Source organism: Amblyomma mixtum, chromosome 7 (genome assembly GCF_055824585.1).
Source record: "Amblyomma mixtum isolate Tamu chromosome 7, ASM5582458v1, whole genome shotgun sequence".
Lineage (NCBI taxonomy): Eukaryota > Metazoa > Arthropoda > Arachnida > Ixodida > Ixodidae > Amblyomma > Amblyomma mixtum.
The window spans coordinates 84,100,750-84,117,516 of record NC_143018.1 but is presented as its reverse complement, the minus strand read 5'-3'; the positions used below and the strand labels follow the sequence as shown (position 1 = coordinate 84,117,516).

General features: G+C 45.5%; 1 protein-coding gene across 1 annotated transcript in view; it reads right to left on the bottom strand.

The window, feature by feature from the left end:
• Positions 1-11,453: 11,453 nt before the first annotated feature.
• The window catches only part of LOC149336661 (neprilysin-1-like), a 17,064-nt gene continuing 11,750 nt past the window's right edge, over positions 11,454-16,767 (bottom strand). The window contains exon 4 of the mRNA XM_089554745.1: positions 11,454-11,868. Within this exon, the coding sequence (XP_089410871.1) occupies positions 11,509-11,868 (360 nt within the window). The 3' untranslated portion in view covers positions 11,454-11,508. The remainder of the gene's footprint in view (positions 11,869-16,767) is intronic.

Here is a 16,767-nt window from a genome sequence, read left to right as displayed (position 1 = left end):
TTTGGAGGGTCTAACATCCCAAAGCGACCCAGGCTATGTGGGATGAAATATTGAAGAGCTTCGGAAATTTCGACCACCTGGGGTACCTTAACGTGCACTCACATTGCACAGTACACAAGCCTCTAGAATTTCGCCTCCATCGAGATTCGACCGCCGAGGCCGGGATCGAAGCCTTGTCTTTCGGGTCAGCAGCCGAGCGCCATTACCAGTGAGCCACCGCGGCGGGTGACGGCGCCCCTTTATAGAAAAAAAGAAATGGCGCCCATTTTCTTCAAAAAAAATCCATTTTCCCCTAAACGACGTCCAAATTCCCTAGATCTAGGGGGAAATCCCTAGGGTTGGCAGCACTGACCGACCGACAACTTGCGCAGCTGCATTGCAGCGCGCTGCGCGCGCCACCTACTCTCCTCTTTCAATGACGCCGTACACAAGACGGCAGACGGGTTTTAATTCGCAGCACTGTTTTAATGCCAACGCATCAAAGAAAAGCAGGTTGAGCTAGCTTCCTACAGCTAAGCTGGGTACTCCGGCAGCGACTACGAAATAGAAACACTCCTTAATTAGTGCCCCGAGAGGGTGTTATTAAAAGTTATTAAAATTAATTTGATTACACAATGAACGTTTACTACTGCCCTCGTGGGGCACATTTGAATAGCAGAATTTAAGTCCCGGTTCAGTGGTTAGCGTGCTCGGCGCTGAGCCGAGTACCCAGGTTCAAACCAAGCCACACGGCGGCCGAGTTTTTATGGAGGCAAAGTGCAAAAAAGGCGCCCGTGTGCTGTGCGATTTCAGAGCGCGTGAAAGATCCCCAGGTGGTCGAAATTTTTCCTGAGCCCACCACAATGGCGCCTCTTTCCTTTCGTTCACACCTTCTATCCCTCCCCTCAAGACGGGGTTGAGGTGTCCACCTAGACGTGAGGCAGTTACTATACCTTGTATTTCCTCAAAGATTAAAATTCACTTGGCTCCACAAAACTAATCCCAAGAAAAAAGAACTAACGAAATAAATTGCCCCGGCCGCGGCGATCGCGTATTGCTGGAGGAGAAATGTTTAAGGCCCGTGCACTATGCGATATCAGTGCACTTTAAAGAACCCGAGGTGGTCGAAATTATCCGGAGCCCTTCACTACGGCGTCCCGCATAGCCGGATTTGATTTGGGACGTTAAAGCGGCCGCGAAACACATTCTCAGTGCATTGTTTTGCCTGTTGGTCGCATAGAACGAGTGATGCTATTAGCATTGGTGGTACCACGTATATTCCGGTTCTTAATATTTTATTTAGCTCACAAAAACAAATTCATGGCGCTTGTGGTGTCACCACACAGTGGAGGTTTTCAGCAGTGGATGTAACCAGTGGCGTAGCAAGAAATTTTGTTTGTTCGGGGAGGGGGGCTCATGTTGCAATGTGGCCTCCTCATAAAATTTGCGGAGGGTTCAAACGCAAGAATAATAGCTGCATTGCCATTGACAATGCCATTGTGTAGTAGATAACGCTACGCACTGTCTAGACAAGTGAAATATGTATTTTTTAAAGAAAAGAATGTATTCGTATGTCTTAAAAATTGTGGCAGACATAACTGATAGCAATGCTTCCATGTTTTTGCGTATTTAATAAGTAAAGAAAATATCACAAGAGGTCTAGAACTATATCAGTCCAACCAGCAAAGCAGTGCATGCCGCTGAACGAAAAAAGTAAAGGCCATGAAATTTGTAAGTAGAGGATAAATATTTTACCGAATCTTTGTCGTTCAAGAACCTTTGCATTTTTGTACATATGGAACGGCCAGGAAACGGCGAGGCTGAAGCCCCATAAGTGCTCTATTTGCTTACATTCCCCGCCGCGGTGGCTCAGTGGTTACGGCGCTCGGCTGCTGGCCCGAAAGTCTATTATGTGGGCAACCATGGACACAACCAGAGGGCTGGACTAATGTAGGCGGATGACATTGTTCTACTAGCAGACAAGCGAGATAGGCTGCAGGAACTAACTAAAGAATGTGGTGATGAGGGCAACAAGCTAGGACTCCAGTTCAGTAGAGAGAAGTCAGGGATAATGGTATATAATAATGAGTTGTGTTGTGTTGGGTTTAATGGCACTTAGGCAACTAAGGCCATCATGTGCCAAGCACGAGGTATAAGAAATAATTTCTGCGCGATTTAATAAAAATGTGAAAAGTGATCAGTGGTGTAAAGGGCCTAAGAGTTTACCTACTTACTAATAATAGAGAAAAAGAGATTTAAGAATGGCTAAAGGTAAAAACTTTAAAAAGGTCAGGTAGCCTCAGCGTCCATCCTTGGCTGGGCAAGGATGTCGAGGATCCTAGCCAATCAAATAAAAACCTGAGCCTTTTTTCTCAGGAATTGAAAAGTGGCTGAGGGACATCACGTGAATCACTGGGTCATGATTTATAGCTTGCTGAGAAAACCTGCTTCTGCTAAAAATCTAAAAACACAGGACATGTCAACGATTGCATTATCACCTATGAGTAACGCGGGATGAAAAGGAATGGATTGATTATAAAACAGTGAAAAGCACTTTTTTCTCAGCTTTTCGAGTCTAGAGCATTGAAATAAGATGTGATTTACCGTCAGTTCATCTCCACATGTACAAACTAGTTTTTCTTGTTTAGTCAGCAGAAAGTTGTGTGTGAGGTGTGTATGGCCTATACGGAGACGACATATAACGACTTCCTTAAAACGTTCCTGGTGCACACGACTTCCATTCTCCTAAGACTGGCTTTATCGACTGTAGTTTATTATTTATTAAGGCGGAAGCCTTTAATGCCTCATCGTTGTAAGCAGGAGTTGTCGACAGAAAATGTCACGCTTTTCAATTGGTCTAAATGCTCGTGACGTCACAGTGCGCGAATTTCAAATGGGGCCAATTGTACTTTGGTTAGTAACCATGCAACCAATCAAAGGGATCGTATAGTGATGCTCCAGCTAAGTGGGACTGAGTTTAGTTAATTGCTTAATTAATCAATTCGCCTAATTAAGATCGAGGAGAATGAAGAGGTCAGAAGAAAGAGGAAAAGAAAAGAAAGACGCTTGTCGCAGCGACAACAGCGTCCGCGGAAGGAAACGCTGCTGAAAAAACAGATAAGTACGAAACCGCGTTCGCTCCACCACCACGCACTTCCCCACTCAGTTCGAAGTTGCTCGTTTCATATACGTTGTGTCGAACATCCTAGACAGTTCCAACATTTGACAGGTGAATGACAGAACACGATGGATAGAAATACAATGATATAAATATGAAATAGCCTAATTAACCTTTCTAGTTAGACCGCATAAATCAATAAAACCGAGAACGAAATTGGTAGAGTTGGGGAATCGAACCAGGGTCTCCGGAGTGCAATACGAGCACGCTAGCCACTCCGTAATGTCAGCTGAATGGTTTGGAATGAACAAAGGCGCGTCTAGCTAATACGGCGTCTTCGTTCACTCCCATCTTCCCCCTTTCCCTTACGGCGAGGTGCAGGTGTCCACCCAGATATGCGAGAGAGATACATTTCCTTTCCTCAAAAAATAAATTTACCGTCCAGCAAGGCGTACAGCCGAATTGGCGATGGCGTTCTGTGGACTCCCTGGCAGCGTTGCAAGACGCTGTCGCATTCCACTCTTACAGGCTAAGCTTAACATGTTAACCACACATCAGTAACACACGCAGACAGCCAATGGACGCGTCATTCGCTGGCAGCACTTGAATCATCATTCACAACCACATTCGTGGCAGAATGCTGTACTCAGGCTTTCGCCTTGCACCACTTTAGTCGCCAAAGTGACTCCTAATTTTTTCGTTGTTCCAAACGGACTGCCATTTTTTCCGTGCTTTAAGATGTACTAAGTTTACGCAATCTTTATACAGCATATTTACATTTTTAATTTGCTTGTCACGAGCTTGGGCAGCGCATAAATCTGCTCTTTCGTTCCCTTTTATGCCGACATGACTTGGTACCTAGCATAGCCTTATGTTTTGTCCTTGAGCGATGGCTGTTGTTATGTTGTGTATGATGTCGCCAAGCAGCGGAGTGGTTGCATTTCTATAGTTAAGGGCTGTAAGGACACTTAGCGACTCAGTGTAAATAATACTGTTTGCGAGCTTCTTGTTTACTATTTTTTCTACGGCTACACAGATTGCCTAACGTTCGGCAGTGAAGACGGATGCACACTGTGGAAGCCTTACTATTTTATACCAATTACCTTGCACTACTGCACTTCCGACGTAAGCATCAGTTTTTAAACCATCTGTATAAAAAGCAGTGAAAGTACTGTACTCTTGCTGGCGTGTAAGGAATTCTTGTATTATATGTTCTTGTGGAATTTGTTTTCTATGGAATTGTGTAAGACTGAGATCGCAGATTGCAGGGAAGTTGTACCATGGCGGCAGTAGATCACACCTTCTAGCAATGCTTGACAGTCTGTTTAGTGCACCGAAATTTTGGCACATCTCTTCAAATCGCAAAAGTAGTGGTCGGGTAGCTTGCGGTTTGTTATTGAACAATGTTCTAGATGGACACTTTGTGGCGACTGGATAACATATATGCTTCTGCAGTGAACGGATCTTTAGAATATACGAGCATGTGAGCATCGCTCTTCTGTCTGTAAGTGAGGGTTCGTTGGCCTCTACATAGAGACTCGTTACGGGCGCCGTTCTGTACGCACCTGTGGAGAGATGCAAAACTAAAGTATGCACTGGATCCTGTCGTTTAAGGTACGATGGTCTGGCTGACCCATAAACTATACATCCATAATCTAAGGTAGAGCGTACTACAGTGCGGCAAATTTGTAAGAGACATGGCCTATCGGAGCCCCAGTGTTTTCGCGAGAGTATTTTTAGTATATTCAGGGATCGAGAAGTTTTTTTAAGGGTGTTTATGTGTGGCAGGAATGTGAGTTTTTTGTCAAATGTTATTCCTAAAAATTTGTGCTCGTCTTTTACTGGCAATGTGACCTCGTTCAGGAAAAGGCTGGAATCAGTGTGTAGTCCTCTCCTAAGCAAGAAGAGAACAGCTACTGACATTTGCATGGAAAACTTGAAACCATTTTTATCAGCCCATGTTGTTAGTTTGTTTACTGTCAATTGTATTTGTCTTTCGCATGTTGTTATGTTTGAGGATGTGCAGGCTATTTGGAGACCATCAACGTAGACTGAATAGCTGGTGGACTTCGGAATTATTTTAGTTATGGAATTCATTTTTACAATAAATAAGATCGTGCTCAATATACAACCTTGAGGTACCCCATTCTCCTGAATGAAGCTTCTTGACAGGGTGGAGCCTAGTCGTACATGAAAAGAACGGTTGGAGAGGAAGTCATAAGGCAGTTTAACATCCTACCGCGATGCCTAGGTCCCCTAGGTCGCGGAGGATCCGGAACCTCCACGTTGTATCATACGCTTTCTCCATATCGAAGAAGACTGCTAGACAGTGCTGTTTGTGTATAAAAGCTTCTCTGGTTGTGTTTTCAAGGCGAACTAGATGGTCAGTTGTTGAGAATGTCTCTTTAAAGCCGCATTGATGGATGTCGAGAAGTTCAGGGGATTCAAGGACAAAAGTTTGTCTAATATGAGGACACATTCAAAAGATTTAGCGAGACAGCTTGTAAGGGCTATTGGCCTATAGCTACTGGGGGAAGTTGGGGATTTTTCTGGTTTCAGGAATGCCACTATGACGGCTCTTTTCCACTCTTTAGGTATTCTTCCTTCTATGAATATTTTGTTAAAGAAGTTCAAGAGTGCTTCTATAGCAGGTTTGGAAAGTTGTGCAAGCATTTCCTAGTGTATCTGCCATGTCCTGGAGCAGTTTTTTTTCCGGCAGACAGTACTGTATTAATTTCTTGGAAGGTAATTAAGTTGTTGTATTGTTGGTTTCCACCCCCACTTATCGGAAGTCTTTGCTTTTCGGCTATATTTTTGTGTTTTAGAAATGACTGCGTATAGTGTGATGAACTGGAAACTGCAGCGAAGTGTTCCCCAAAAATGTCTGCTCGTTCTCTTATGCTTGTTTGTGTGCCAGGTGTTGTCAATAGACGAACTGTGAACGGTGAGAAGTTGCCATTTAATTTCCGAAGCTGCTGCCATATTTTTTTTAGATGTAATTTGACTGTTTATAGAATAGATGTAATGCTGCCTTGATGCTTTCTCGGCACTGCGACGGACGCACCGGGCTTCAGCTTTTGCCTTTATAAAATTCACGAAGTTCTCCTGTGTTGGGTACCGGCGAAATTCACCCCAAGCTCTATTTTGTTGTTTTTTTGCTTCTTTGCAGTCTTTTGTCCACCACACTTTGTGGTTCTGTCGCACCACTCCTGATGACTGAGGAATAGCTGTGAGTGCGGCACTTATTATACAATCCGGAACTTTTCATTTATCTCATCGATGATGAGGTTTTCTAAAACTATATCTTCTAAAGTTGCGTTAGCTCTGAAAAGTGACCAGTGAGCGAGGTGAAGCTTCCAACGTCGCGGTTTTGTTGGGATGATTTGTGGTGCAGATGTTAAACTAATTCGTACTGGAATGTGATCACTGCCATATGGGTTGTCAATGACATCCCAGTTAAAATCGTTAAAAACAGATGGCAATGAGAGAGATAGATCGAAGGAGCTCATCCTTCCCGAGCTTGGGCAACAATATGTGGCTTTTTCTGTATTTAAAAAACAGATATTATTTGACAGGATAAAATCTTCGATTATTTGGCCCCTCGAGTCACTGCGTTTGCTTCCCCAGAACGGTGAGTGCGCTTTAAAATCACCAACTACCAGGAATGGCTCCGGCGGTTCCTATATCAGGCCTTCTAAATCTTGGATTGTTAATGTTATGTGCGGGGGAAGATATACAGAACATATAGATATGGTTTTGTAGCTAACGACGCTAACCGCAACCGCTTCCAGTTTTGTGTTAAGATTGATTTCTTGAGCAGGGACGCCACTCAGAGTGACAATTGCGACGCCTCCTGAGAGTCTGTATGCTCGCGATCGCGTCGGAATGTTTTATAATGTCTCAGGATATCAATATGTTGTGCACCGAGGTTGGTTTCCTGAAGACACAGAGCTGCACGAAACATTGACCCAAGAAAATGTGTTATGTCATTGTAATTCCTAAGCAGTCCTCTACAGTTCCATTGAAGTAGGAAAGTCATGATTATGTTTTTGGGTGAGGACTGAAGGGATTTCATGGCCTTTACGTTTTTCGTTCAGCGGCATGCACTACTTTGCTGGTTTCGGACTTATATAATTCTAGACCTCATGTGTTTTTTTCTTTACTTATTAAACACGCAAAACATGGAAGCATTGGTATCAGTTATGTCTGCTACAATTTTTAAGGCATACGAATGTATTCTTTTCTTTAAAAAATGCATATTTCACTTATCTAGACAGTGCGTAGCGTTATCTACCACACAATGGCATTGTCAATGGCAATGCCGTTATTATTCTTGCATTTGATCCCTCCACAAATTTTATGAGGAGGCCGCATTTCAACATGAGTACCCCTCCCCGAACAAACAAAATTTCTTGCTACGCCACTGGTTACATCCACTGCTGAAAACCTCCACTGTGTGGTGACACCATCAGCGCCATGAATTTGTTTTTGTGAGCTAAATAAAATATTAAGAACCGGAATATACATGGTACGACTAATGCTAATAGCATCACTCGTTCTATGCGACCAACAGGTAAAACAATGCACTGAGAATGTGTTTTGCGGCCGCTTTAACGTCCCAAATCAAATTCGGCAATGCGGGACGCCGTAGTGAAGGGCTCCGGATAATTTCGACCACCTCGGGTTCTTTAAAGTGCACTGATATCGCATAGTGCACGGGCCTTAAACATTTCTCCTCCAGCAATACGCGATCGCCGCGGCCGGGGCAATTTATTTCGTTTGTTCTGTTTTCTTGGGATTGGTTTTGTGGAGCCGAGTGAATTTTAATTTGTGAGGAAATACAAGGTGTACTAACTGCCGCACGACTAGGTGGACACCTCAACCCCGTCTTGAGGGGAGGGATAGAAGGTGTGAATGAAAGGAAAGAGGTGCCGTTGTGGAGGAATAAGGAATAATGTCGAACACCTGGGGATCTTTCGCGCGCTCTGAAGTCGCACAGCACTCGGGCACGTTTTTTGCATTTCGCCTCCATAAAAACGCCGCCGCCGTGTGCCTTGGTTTGAACCCGGGTACTCGGCTCAGCGCCGAGCACGCTAACCACTGAACCAACACTTGGATTCTGCTATTGAAATGTGCGCCACGAGGGCAGTAGTAAACGTTCATTGTGTAATCAAATTAATTTTAATAACTTTTAATAACACCCTCTCGGGTCACTAATAAAGGAGTGTGTCTATTTCGTAGTCGATGCCGGAGTACCCTGCCTAACTGTAGGAAGCTAGCTCAGCCTGCTTTTCTTTAATGCGTTAGCAATAAAACAGTGCTACGTATTAAAACCCGTCTGCCGTCTTGTGAACGGCGTCATTGAAAGAGGAGAGTAGGTGGTGCGCGCAGCGCGCTGCAATTCGGTCAGTGCTGCCAACCCTAGGGATTCTTCTCTAGATCTAGGGAATTTGGACGTCGTTTAAGGGAAAGGGATTTTTTTGTATAATCTAGGGAAATTTCATTTGCTCGGAGAACTCTTTAAACAACATGGGCGCCATTTTTTTTATAATGGAGCGCCGTGTTGGAAATCTGACCTAGTCTAACTATGGGAGCAATGCCCAGTTCACCCGCCGCGGTGGCTAACGGGTAATGGCGCTCGGCTGCTGACCCGAAAGACACGGCTTCGATCCCGGCCTCGGCGGCTAGAGGCTCGTGTACTGTGCAATGTGAGTGCACGTTAAAGGTGCACTGAAGAGGAATATGAACTTGTCTTTTTGCCGCGGGAACTCGATCTACACGTTCCTAGCATTCTTAGAAACTGCGACTTATTGCCCTGTGTGGCCGATTTCCCTAATTAAATCGAATTAACGTCCGGATCCCGCCTTTATTTTTTTAATTCTCCTCGTACGGTGAGAGGAGTCGACCAACGCTCCGTGAAGGCTTTGCTTTCGCTTTATTTTGTTTTTAGGTTTCCATGAATAAATAGTTTCATTCGCAGATAATATAGCCGCAAAATAAGCCCGCAGAAATAAATATACGCGCGGACTATTTGCTACTACGGACTACTACGTATTACTCAGCCGATGGCAGAGCGGCAAGCCGCCACGGGACTGGGTGAAAGGCACTTCACGCGTTGGTCGACTCCTCCCACCGTACGAGGGAGAATTAAAAAAAAGGCGGGAGCCGCACGTTAATTCAATTTAATTAGGGAAATCGGCCACACAGGGCAATAGATCGAAGTTTATAAGAATGCTCGGAACGTGTAGATCGAGTTCCCGCGGCAAAAAGACAAGTTCATATTCCTCTTCAGTGCACCTTTAATGAACCCCAGGTGGTCGAAATTTCCGAAGCTCTTCACTATTTCATCCCACATAGCCTGGTCGCTTTGGGACGTTAGACCCTCCAAAATCATAACCCATAATTTGCAGTTCCACCACGACGAAAAAGGTGAGTTGAGGCCTACAAGAGAGGCATACAGAAGCCAATCACGGCTTCATTGTTTTAAGTGACTCAAACTGTTACGTCAGCTACCCTCTAGAGAAATCGCGCCAAATGAACAAGCAACTTTTTTATTGCAGTTTCCTTGCACTCCTCAGGCGACCTCTATGAATTTTGTACATAGTATCCTTCGGCTGAAGTCTAAACCGACACAACATCAGGAAAAAAAATTCAGTTAATTTCACATGCCGATGCATGTTTACTAATATCCTGCGTACAGTGAGAAAAAAAGGCATATACGATATAGAGCCTTTAATTTGTAGTTTCCAAAGAGCGCTGCGGTTTATCTTGTAGTTTCATTTAGAAGTTTTTTTTTTCACATCATTTCAAATTTGCAGCTAATTTGTTTACCAACATCGGGTAATAGGGTAGCTGCATGATAAAACTTGCTACTGAACTATCGCCTCTGGATCAGTCAAAACCCGCTCCCCAGAAACTGCAGAGGAAGCGGCGATAGTACTAGCTATAACTAGTAATGCTGACCTGATCTTCAGCGACTCAAAAACAGCCATCCGAAATTTGGCGAGGGGCAGAATATCTGTCACAGCGGCGCCATTGATGAATCGGGTCACGGGGCGAGGGACTATGGAGGCGGAAATTGTCTGGGTACCTGCACACTCTGGGAACCCTGGGAACGAGACGGCTCACATGAATGCTGGAGGTTTCGCAACCGGGTAGGTGAGCCGGACGTCCCGGGAAGGTCCACGAGAGATGGGCTGGTATCCTTTCATGAAATTACTAACCATTTCAGACTTGAGCGGAGGATTTAACCACCCCCGGACAAGCAATTGGTGAAGGCGCAGGAATGTGTCTGGCGACGATTGCAGACTAGATGTTTGTTCAACCCATACGTGTTGAGCAAAATCTACCCGGACATTCAGCCGGAGTGCAAATGGTGTCAGGAATTGGCAACCTATGACCACATATTATGGAGCTGCAGCATAGCACCGCCACCGGCGGATATTATGCGTGATCCTTCCCTCGAGCAGTGGGAGGTCGTGTTAGCCAGCTCAGACCCGGTCGTCCAGACCAGGGCCGTGGAGTGGGCCACCCAGGTCGCCGTCAGCCATGGGTTGATGCCCATCTAACACGGAATCGTCCACACATGCTCTCTGACGGAAATAATTTTTCCATCCATACATGCTACGGAACTACGCATAAATATACAATTTTACATTATACAACTCAACACTATTTTTCGTATCTAGGGAAATTTAGGAAATTTTTGGTTGCAGATTGGGGGAGAAGCAGCTCTGGAGGTTGGCAGCACTGCGGTCGGTCCACGTGGCTCTTCCGTGGCGTGCAGCGCTCGTCCACCGACGGACACGTGTCGTGCGTTCCAAGAGTCGCGTTGTGTTTTGTGCGCTGTAAAACTAGTGCTGATGCACCACCACCCCGGCATTCTCTATTCTCTCGAAACTGTCCTTTCTAACCACGGGTAGGCAGAAAATAAAGCCGTCGGTGTGGTGCAGTGGTTATGGTGCTCTACTACTGACCCGAAAAACGCGGGTTCGATACCGGCCGCGGAAATCGCATTTCGATAGAGGCGAAATGGTAGAGGCTCGTTTACTGTACGATTTCAGTGGACGGTATAGAACCCCAGGTGGTCGAAATTACCGGAACCCTCCACTACAGAGTCCCTCATAGCCTGAGACGTTTTAGAATGGTAAAACTGAAGCAAACACAGCCAAATCATGCACAAACTAGAAAAATTACTCTGATTTCGACCGTACATAGCCGTACAATACATGTCGAGGGGCCGGAGTAAAGGTGCTAGCATTTCCACAAAGGAATTCCACTTGCTTACAAATTGACGGTGCCAGAATATCTAAGAAATGCTTCCAATAAGGTATTTTTTATTAATAAACGCAAGAAAAACCACAGCCGTTCAGCCATCCTCTGAACGCGGTGTTCCAAACTACGGGTAGCGGTCATTTCCAGAAGGAACACTTGGACGCCGGGTTCATGCGGGCCCCGGCAGGGCAGCGGAAGGCCGTCGAGAAGGCGTCCATGTTCATGGCGGGCACGTTGCACCGTGCCCGTGGGCTCGCGTAGCGCCCACTCGGGCTGCTGCTGTTCCTCTTGCACAGCGTCATGCAGCGGCCCACGAAGTACAGCTGCTGGCCGGTCAGGTTGAGACCCGGCAGCATCTGATTTTCCTGGGAGGCCCGGGTGCTGAACAGCTGGGCGTTGGCCACTTGGTAGGCCGTCGCAGCGCCCACCAGATCCCCCATGTTCTCCGAATCCACGCTGTCGTCCAGATTCGAGCCCTGGGTACTCGAGCCTCCCGACTGCAGCAACACGGACAGCGCATCAAACGCTGTTTGGTTAGGAAAGCTGCAAAGGAGCCTGTTCGGTTTTTCATAACTCATTTCAGTGGCGCGCTACTCTTGGTGCACAAAGCAGCGTAGGACGCCGAAACGACACGAACAAGCAAAGCGCAAACTGCAGTAAACCTTGGAAAGTGCTGGCCGGCTTTTCATAATTGCGTTTCGCGTAATTGCGATCTCTGTGGTCGTGTCGTTTACAGGTCCCAAGCTGTTGTCGGTGCCCACTGCTGTTGGCATGCGCGCACACATGCACGCACACATGCACAAACGGAACTCAGTGGCAAAATGTGGAAAAACAACTTTCTTCCAACGTTTCGGCCAGGGGCTGGCCTTTTTCAGAGTGACGTTGAATAGGCAAAAGACAGCTTTTATAGGTACACGTGCGTGTTAAGATTTCATTCTAGTTGGCAGGTCGCAGCGGCAAACACCTCAGTATGAATCGGCAGTGAAAGATAAGTGATAGTCGTGCACAGCCAGAAATGATTAGTGCATCGTGAAGGATCGCTGCAATCACGACATTGCGAAAAAGTTGGTCGTGTGCTCAGATGAACACCGGTGTAGATTGTGTAGGTTAAAAAACGCGTTGTTGAATCTACTCCGGTGTTCATCTGTGTCCTTACCTATCTGATATATATATATATATATATATATATATATATATATATATATATATATATATATACACACAGAGTGTTTTTTGTAGAAGGTCCAAAATTTTTAAAGAAAGGTAAATTCCTTTAGATTTATTTTAACCCTGGGGCTATACTGAGGGCTACAGCGGACGCCAGGTAAGAGGCAAACTACTTTAATTAGTTCGCTGATTAACTCAATACGTTAATTAACTTTTATAATTTTTATTTTATGGGATATGTTGTATTAGTAGAATTGGAGATCGTCTTCCAAACAGTCCAGCCAAGAAAAGAGATTTTCATGAAAAAAATATTTGCGCGCGTAACGAAGCGAGAAAAAGTCACCCTGGTAGGCAGCTTCACACTGTAACACAGCGTCTGTGAGCGCCTGTGACGTAGCTCGCTCCGCCCTGCACTTTGTGTCAAGGCGTTTTTGTTCCAGCGCGGCATTCCGTGAGGCCGCGGAGCGAAGCGAGATAAGCAGCGATAGCGCAGGCCGCCAGTCCGGGACGCGTGACGCAAAGCGCAGGGCGGAGTGAACTACGTCAGAGGCGCTCCCGCCGCTGTGTTACGGTGTGAACATGCCTACCAGGGTGACTTTTTCGCGCCTCGTAACGTGCGTGAAAAATTTTTAGTTAAAATTGTTTTTTCTCGGTTAGACTGCTTAGAGGACGATCTCCAATTCTGCGAATACAACATATCCCCTAAAACAAAAATCAGAAAAGTTAATTAACATATTTAGTTAATCAGCGAACTAATTAAAGCAGTTTTCCTCTTGCCTGGCGCCCACCGTAGCCTCCAGTATAGCCCCAGTGCTAAAATAAATCTAAAGCAATTTACCTTTCTTTTTAATTTTGGACCTTCTAAAAAAAACACCCGGTATATATATATATATATATATATATATATATATATATATATATATATATATATATATATATATATATATATATATATAGTGATACCAGAGGTGGCAGACGTCCGGAACAGGCGAACCATGGTAACTTGGAACGTTATCTACTAAATCCCAATAGTTCATTTAACTATTATTGATATTCGCTCGATTGCAATCAGAGAGTGGTAGCCGGTAGTTATTATATAACCCATCAGTTTTCTGAACTTCGAAAAGGAGCGCAAAGCAACGTCAATCAAATCAAGACACTCCGCGTCCCACGTAGCACGAGACATTCTCTGCTCCGTCCGCTCTGGAGCAACGAAATGGAGGACAGTGAGGAGCACCGTGGCATAGGCGTGGCAGAGAATGTCGCGTGCGTGCGTCGCAGAGTGTCGCGATTTGATTGACGTCGCTGTATGCTGCCCGCAGGCGCGCAATTTTTCCAAATAAGTTGAGCCACAGCGACGACGGCATTCGTGTTTTCGAAATTTTAGAACCCGTTATGGCGATTACTAATAACCAGCTGCAATTAATTAACTGCAAACGGGCGCCTATCAGTGATAGTTTAAAAGTTATCTATTAGGCTGAAGTTAATTACTGAATTCGTTAACACGATACACCTTTTTGACATCCGCCAACACCACTATACTATGCCGACAAATGCTTCTGTGTACGTCAAAAGTAATTTTCTTTACAAATTATAGGCGGGCTTCCCCGATACTCCTGCTGAGGAGAGGAAGAAGGCTGGGAAGCAGGCCCCAAGTCAGCAGCAAAGGGGACCAAGCTTGGACGTCCGACGACTGTGATAATGCCCGCCAACAAAGCGCAGGTGGAAGTGAGGGCTGCCAGCCTTCCAGGCTGTTCCTCTATGTTACCCGCTCACCCCACACTGCCACAAGTCGCCGGTAAATCTCCACTGAGTTCACACCCTCTTTTACCAAATAACCGTGCCATCTAGCTCCTCATTTCGCGGTAATTATCTATCCCGAGGACGGCGCCCGAGGCAGACACATGTGGAAGCTGCTCCCAGCCCATTCGTGGTAGGCAGCAATTTTTGCCGGGCGTGTCCTTTAAGCAAACTTTTTACTGCAAATGTATCAACCTACAGGGCGAGGAATACAATATCTTAATGTGATCCGGGGCTCGCAAGTACAGATGTGTCCACTGCGGGAAGCGGCGCGGTCCTTCGTCGGCAGGGCTTATCTGCACAGCCGGGGACACGGAAACGCCCCTCGGGACACTTCGCTCCTCCCTGGATCTTCAAGACGCAGCTTCCCTCTGTGCTTCATCGAGTGTTCTTCAGGTAGTGCAAAAAATGGCTAGTCGAACGGATGCGTTGGCCGATCACGTGCGGCAGCTTCGAGCCGAGCATGTGCTCCTGCGTGAGGCTGTGAACGGCCTAAGTGCGTCTGTCCTGGTTCGTACCGCCAACCACAGTGCGTGCTCGCCCTCCGAGTGTTCGGAATTTCGCAACTGCGCGTCGGTTGTGGCGACAACGCTCGCTGCGACAAATTCTGCATCCTCATCAAAGCCTGCTGCTCAGTACCAACGTACTCATCTGCCACCCCAGCCAAAAGCGGTGAGCCAGCCATCTTGGCCTCGAACGACGTTTGGCACAGCTAAGCAGTGCATGCTTAAAGCAGCGTCCTAATTAGCGGCAAAGAAAAGCCTGTCTATTTCTCGCCTGGACTCGACTACAACAGCGTCAGACATGCAGGCACTATTGGTGGATATAGTAAGTGTCAAGGCTGTAACGTGTACAAAACTGAAAACGAGGTACGATACGTATTGCTGCTTCCATGTCTCTCTGGAAGAGCCTTTGTTCGAACGTGTGAGCAAACCTGGAGTGTGGCCTGATTGTTTTTTTCGCCCTTTCTATGAAACATTGTGTTCCTCATGGCACTTTGACGATCCAAATGATTTAGCCACGTCCTAAAATGATACAGGAAATTAACTTCATTATAAAAACACGTACGAGAGGGCTCCGTACGAAAAGGGAAGTTCTCACCGCGAATTAATATCAATGTGAGTACGATTTTATATGCCTGATGGAAACGTGGCTAAACTCATGTTGTGCAAGTGCATCTTATTTGTCGGATGTGTATGCAGTTTTCTGAGCCGACAGAATGTATTCAGACCGGATTAAATAAGGGGGTAGAGTACTGATAGCCTGCCGTTATGTGTTAGGTGCATTTAGAGGACCAGACCTGGAGACGTGCAAAGAATGTGTGTAGTTGGAAATTCCAATACTTGACAAATCACACTATCTCGTCGGCTGTATTTATTTTCCGCCAAATTGAGATCGTGATGTTTTCGTCAGTAACTTTTTTATACTGGGAAAAATTGATTGTTAAAAATACAAGGTTCACAATTACGGGGATTTTAATCTTCCCAAGGTTGAATGGACCACCGGTTTGGTCACTAGAGACTGCCTGACAGCCGTACGTGAAAACACCGAATGTCTTATGGTTTTTATAAACTTCTATGGGTTACGTCAACACATTGCGATTAAGAACTGTGTTAGTAACATTTCAGATCTACTCATATCTAATGTGCCTCTTTTTGATGTACAGGCTGTGCTCGATCCTCTTGTCCTTGTTGACAAATATCACGGCCCGTTCAGTCTGTCATTCTCTTTGTCTTTTCGTCCAGTGCGTGTCATGACACCTGAAAAATTAGGTACGCTTATGGCGATTTGCTTGGGCTGTACAATAAGCTTCAGAACTGACTGGTCTAGATTTTTTGAGATAGAGAATGTTGACAAGGGCGTTGAGCTACTGATATCAGCTGTTCAGAGATTATTAAAAAAAAGATATACCATGGTGTCCACCAAGGAAGTCTAGATTTCCTTGCTGGTTTTCTTGCTGTTTGAGGCACAACTTGAAAAAAAGAGGTATCAAACTGTATGTGCAATCAGAAAGTGAATACTGGTATTAAAGATGTTCATTATGCAGACAAAATGTGAAAGAAAAACTGATTGCACGCGATGAAGCTGAATACCACGAACTTCTGGCACAGAACTTGAAGAGAGAACAAAACTGTTTTTTGGCTTTTGTGCGGAAGCAAAAGAATAAGGCTAGTGCTGCCGTGCTAAAAATGCGTGATCTTATCTGTTCTGAACCGCAAGGTGTATGCCAAGCTTCCGCTGATAACTTCAGATCTTGCTTTGTGCGCCCTGATAGCCTAACTGCTGTTATCACTTTTGCAGACAGCGCTGACGGCTTAGGGTATGAAAGTGTTGCTGAGCTTGTGGTTCTATCGGCAATTGACAAGCTTAAACCAATACTTCAAGAGGAGTGGACGAACTTCGAAGCTTCATAATGAAAGGATGCGCCG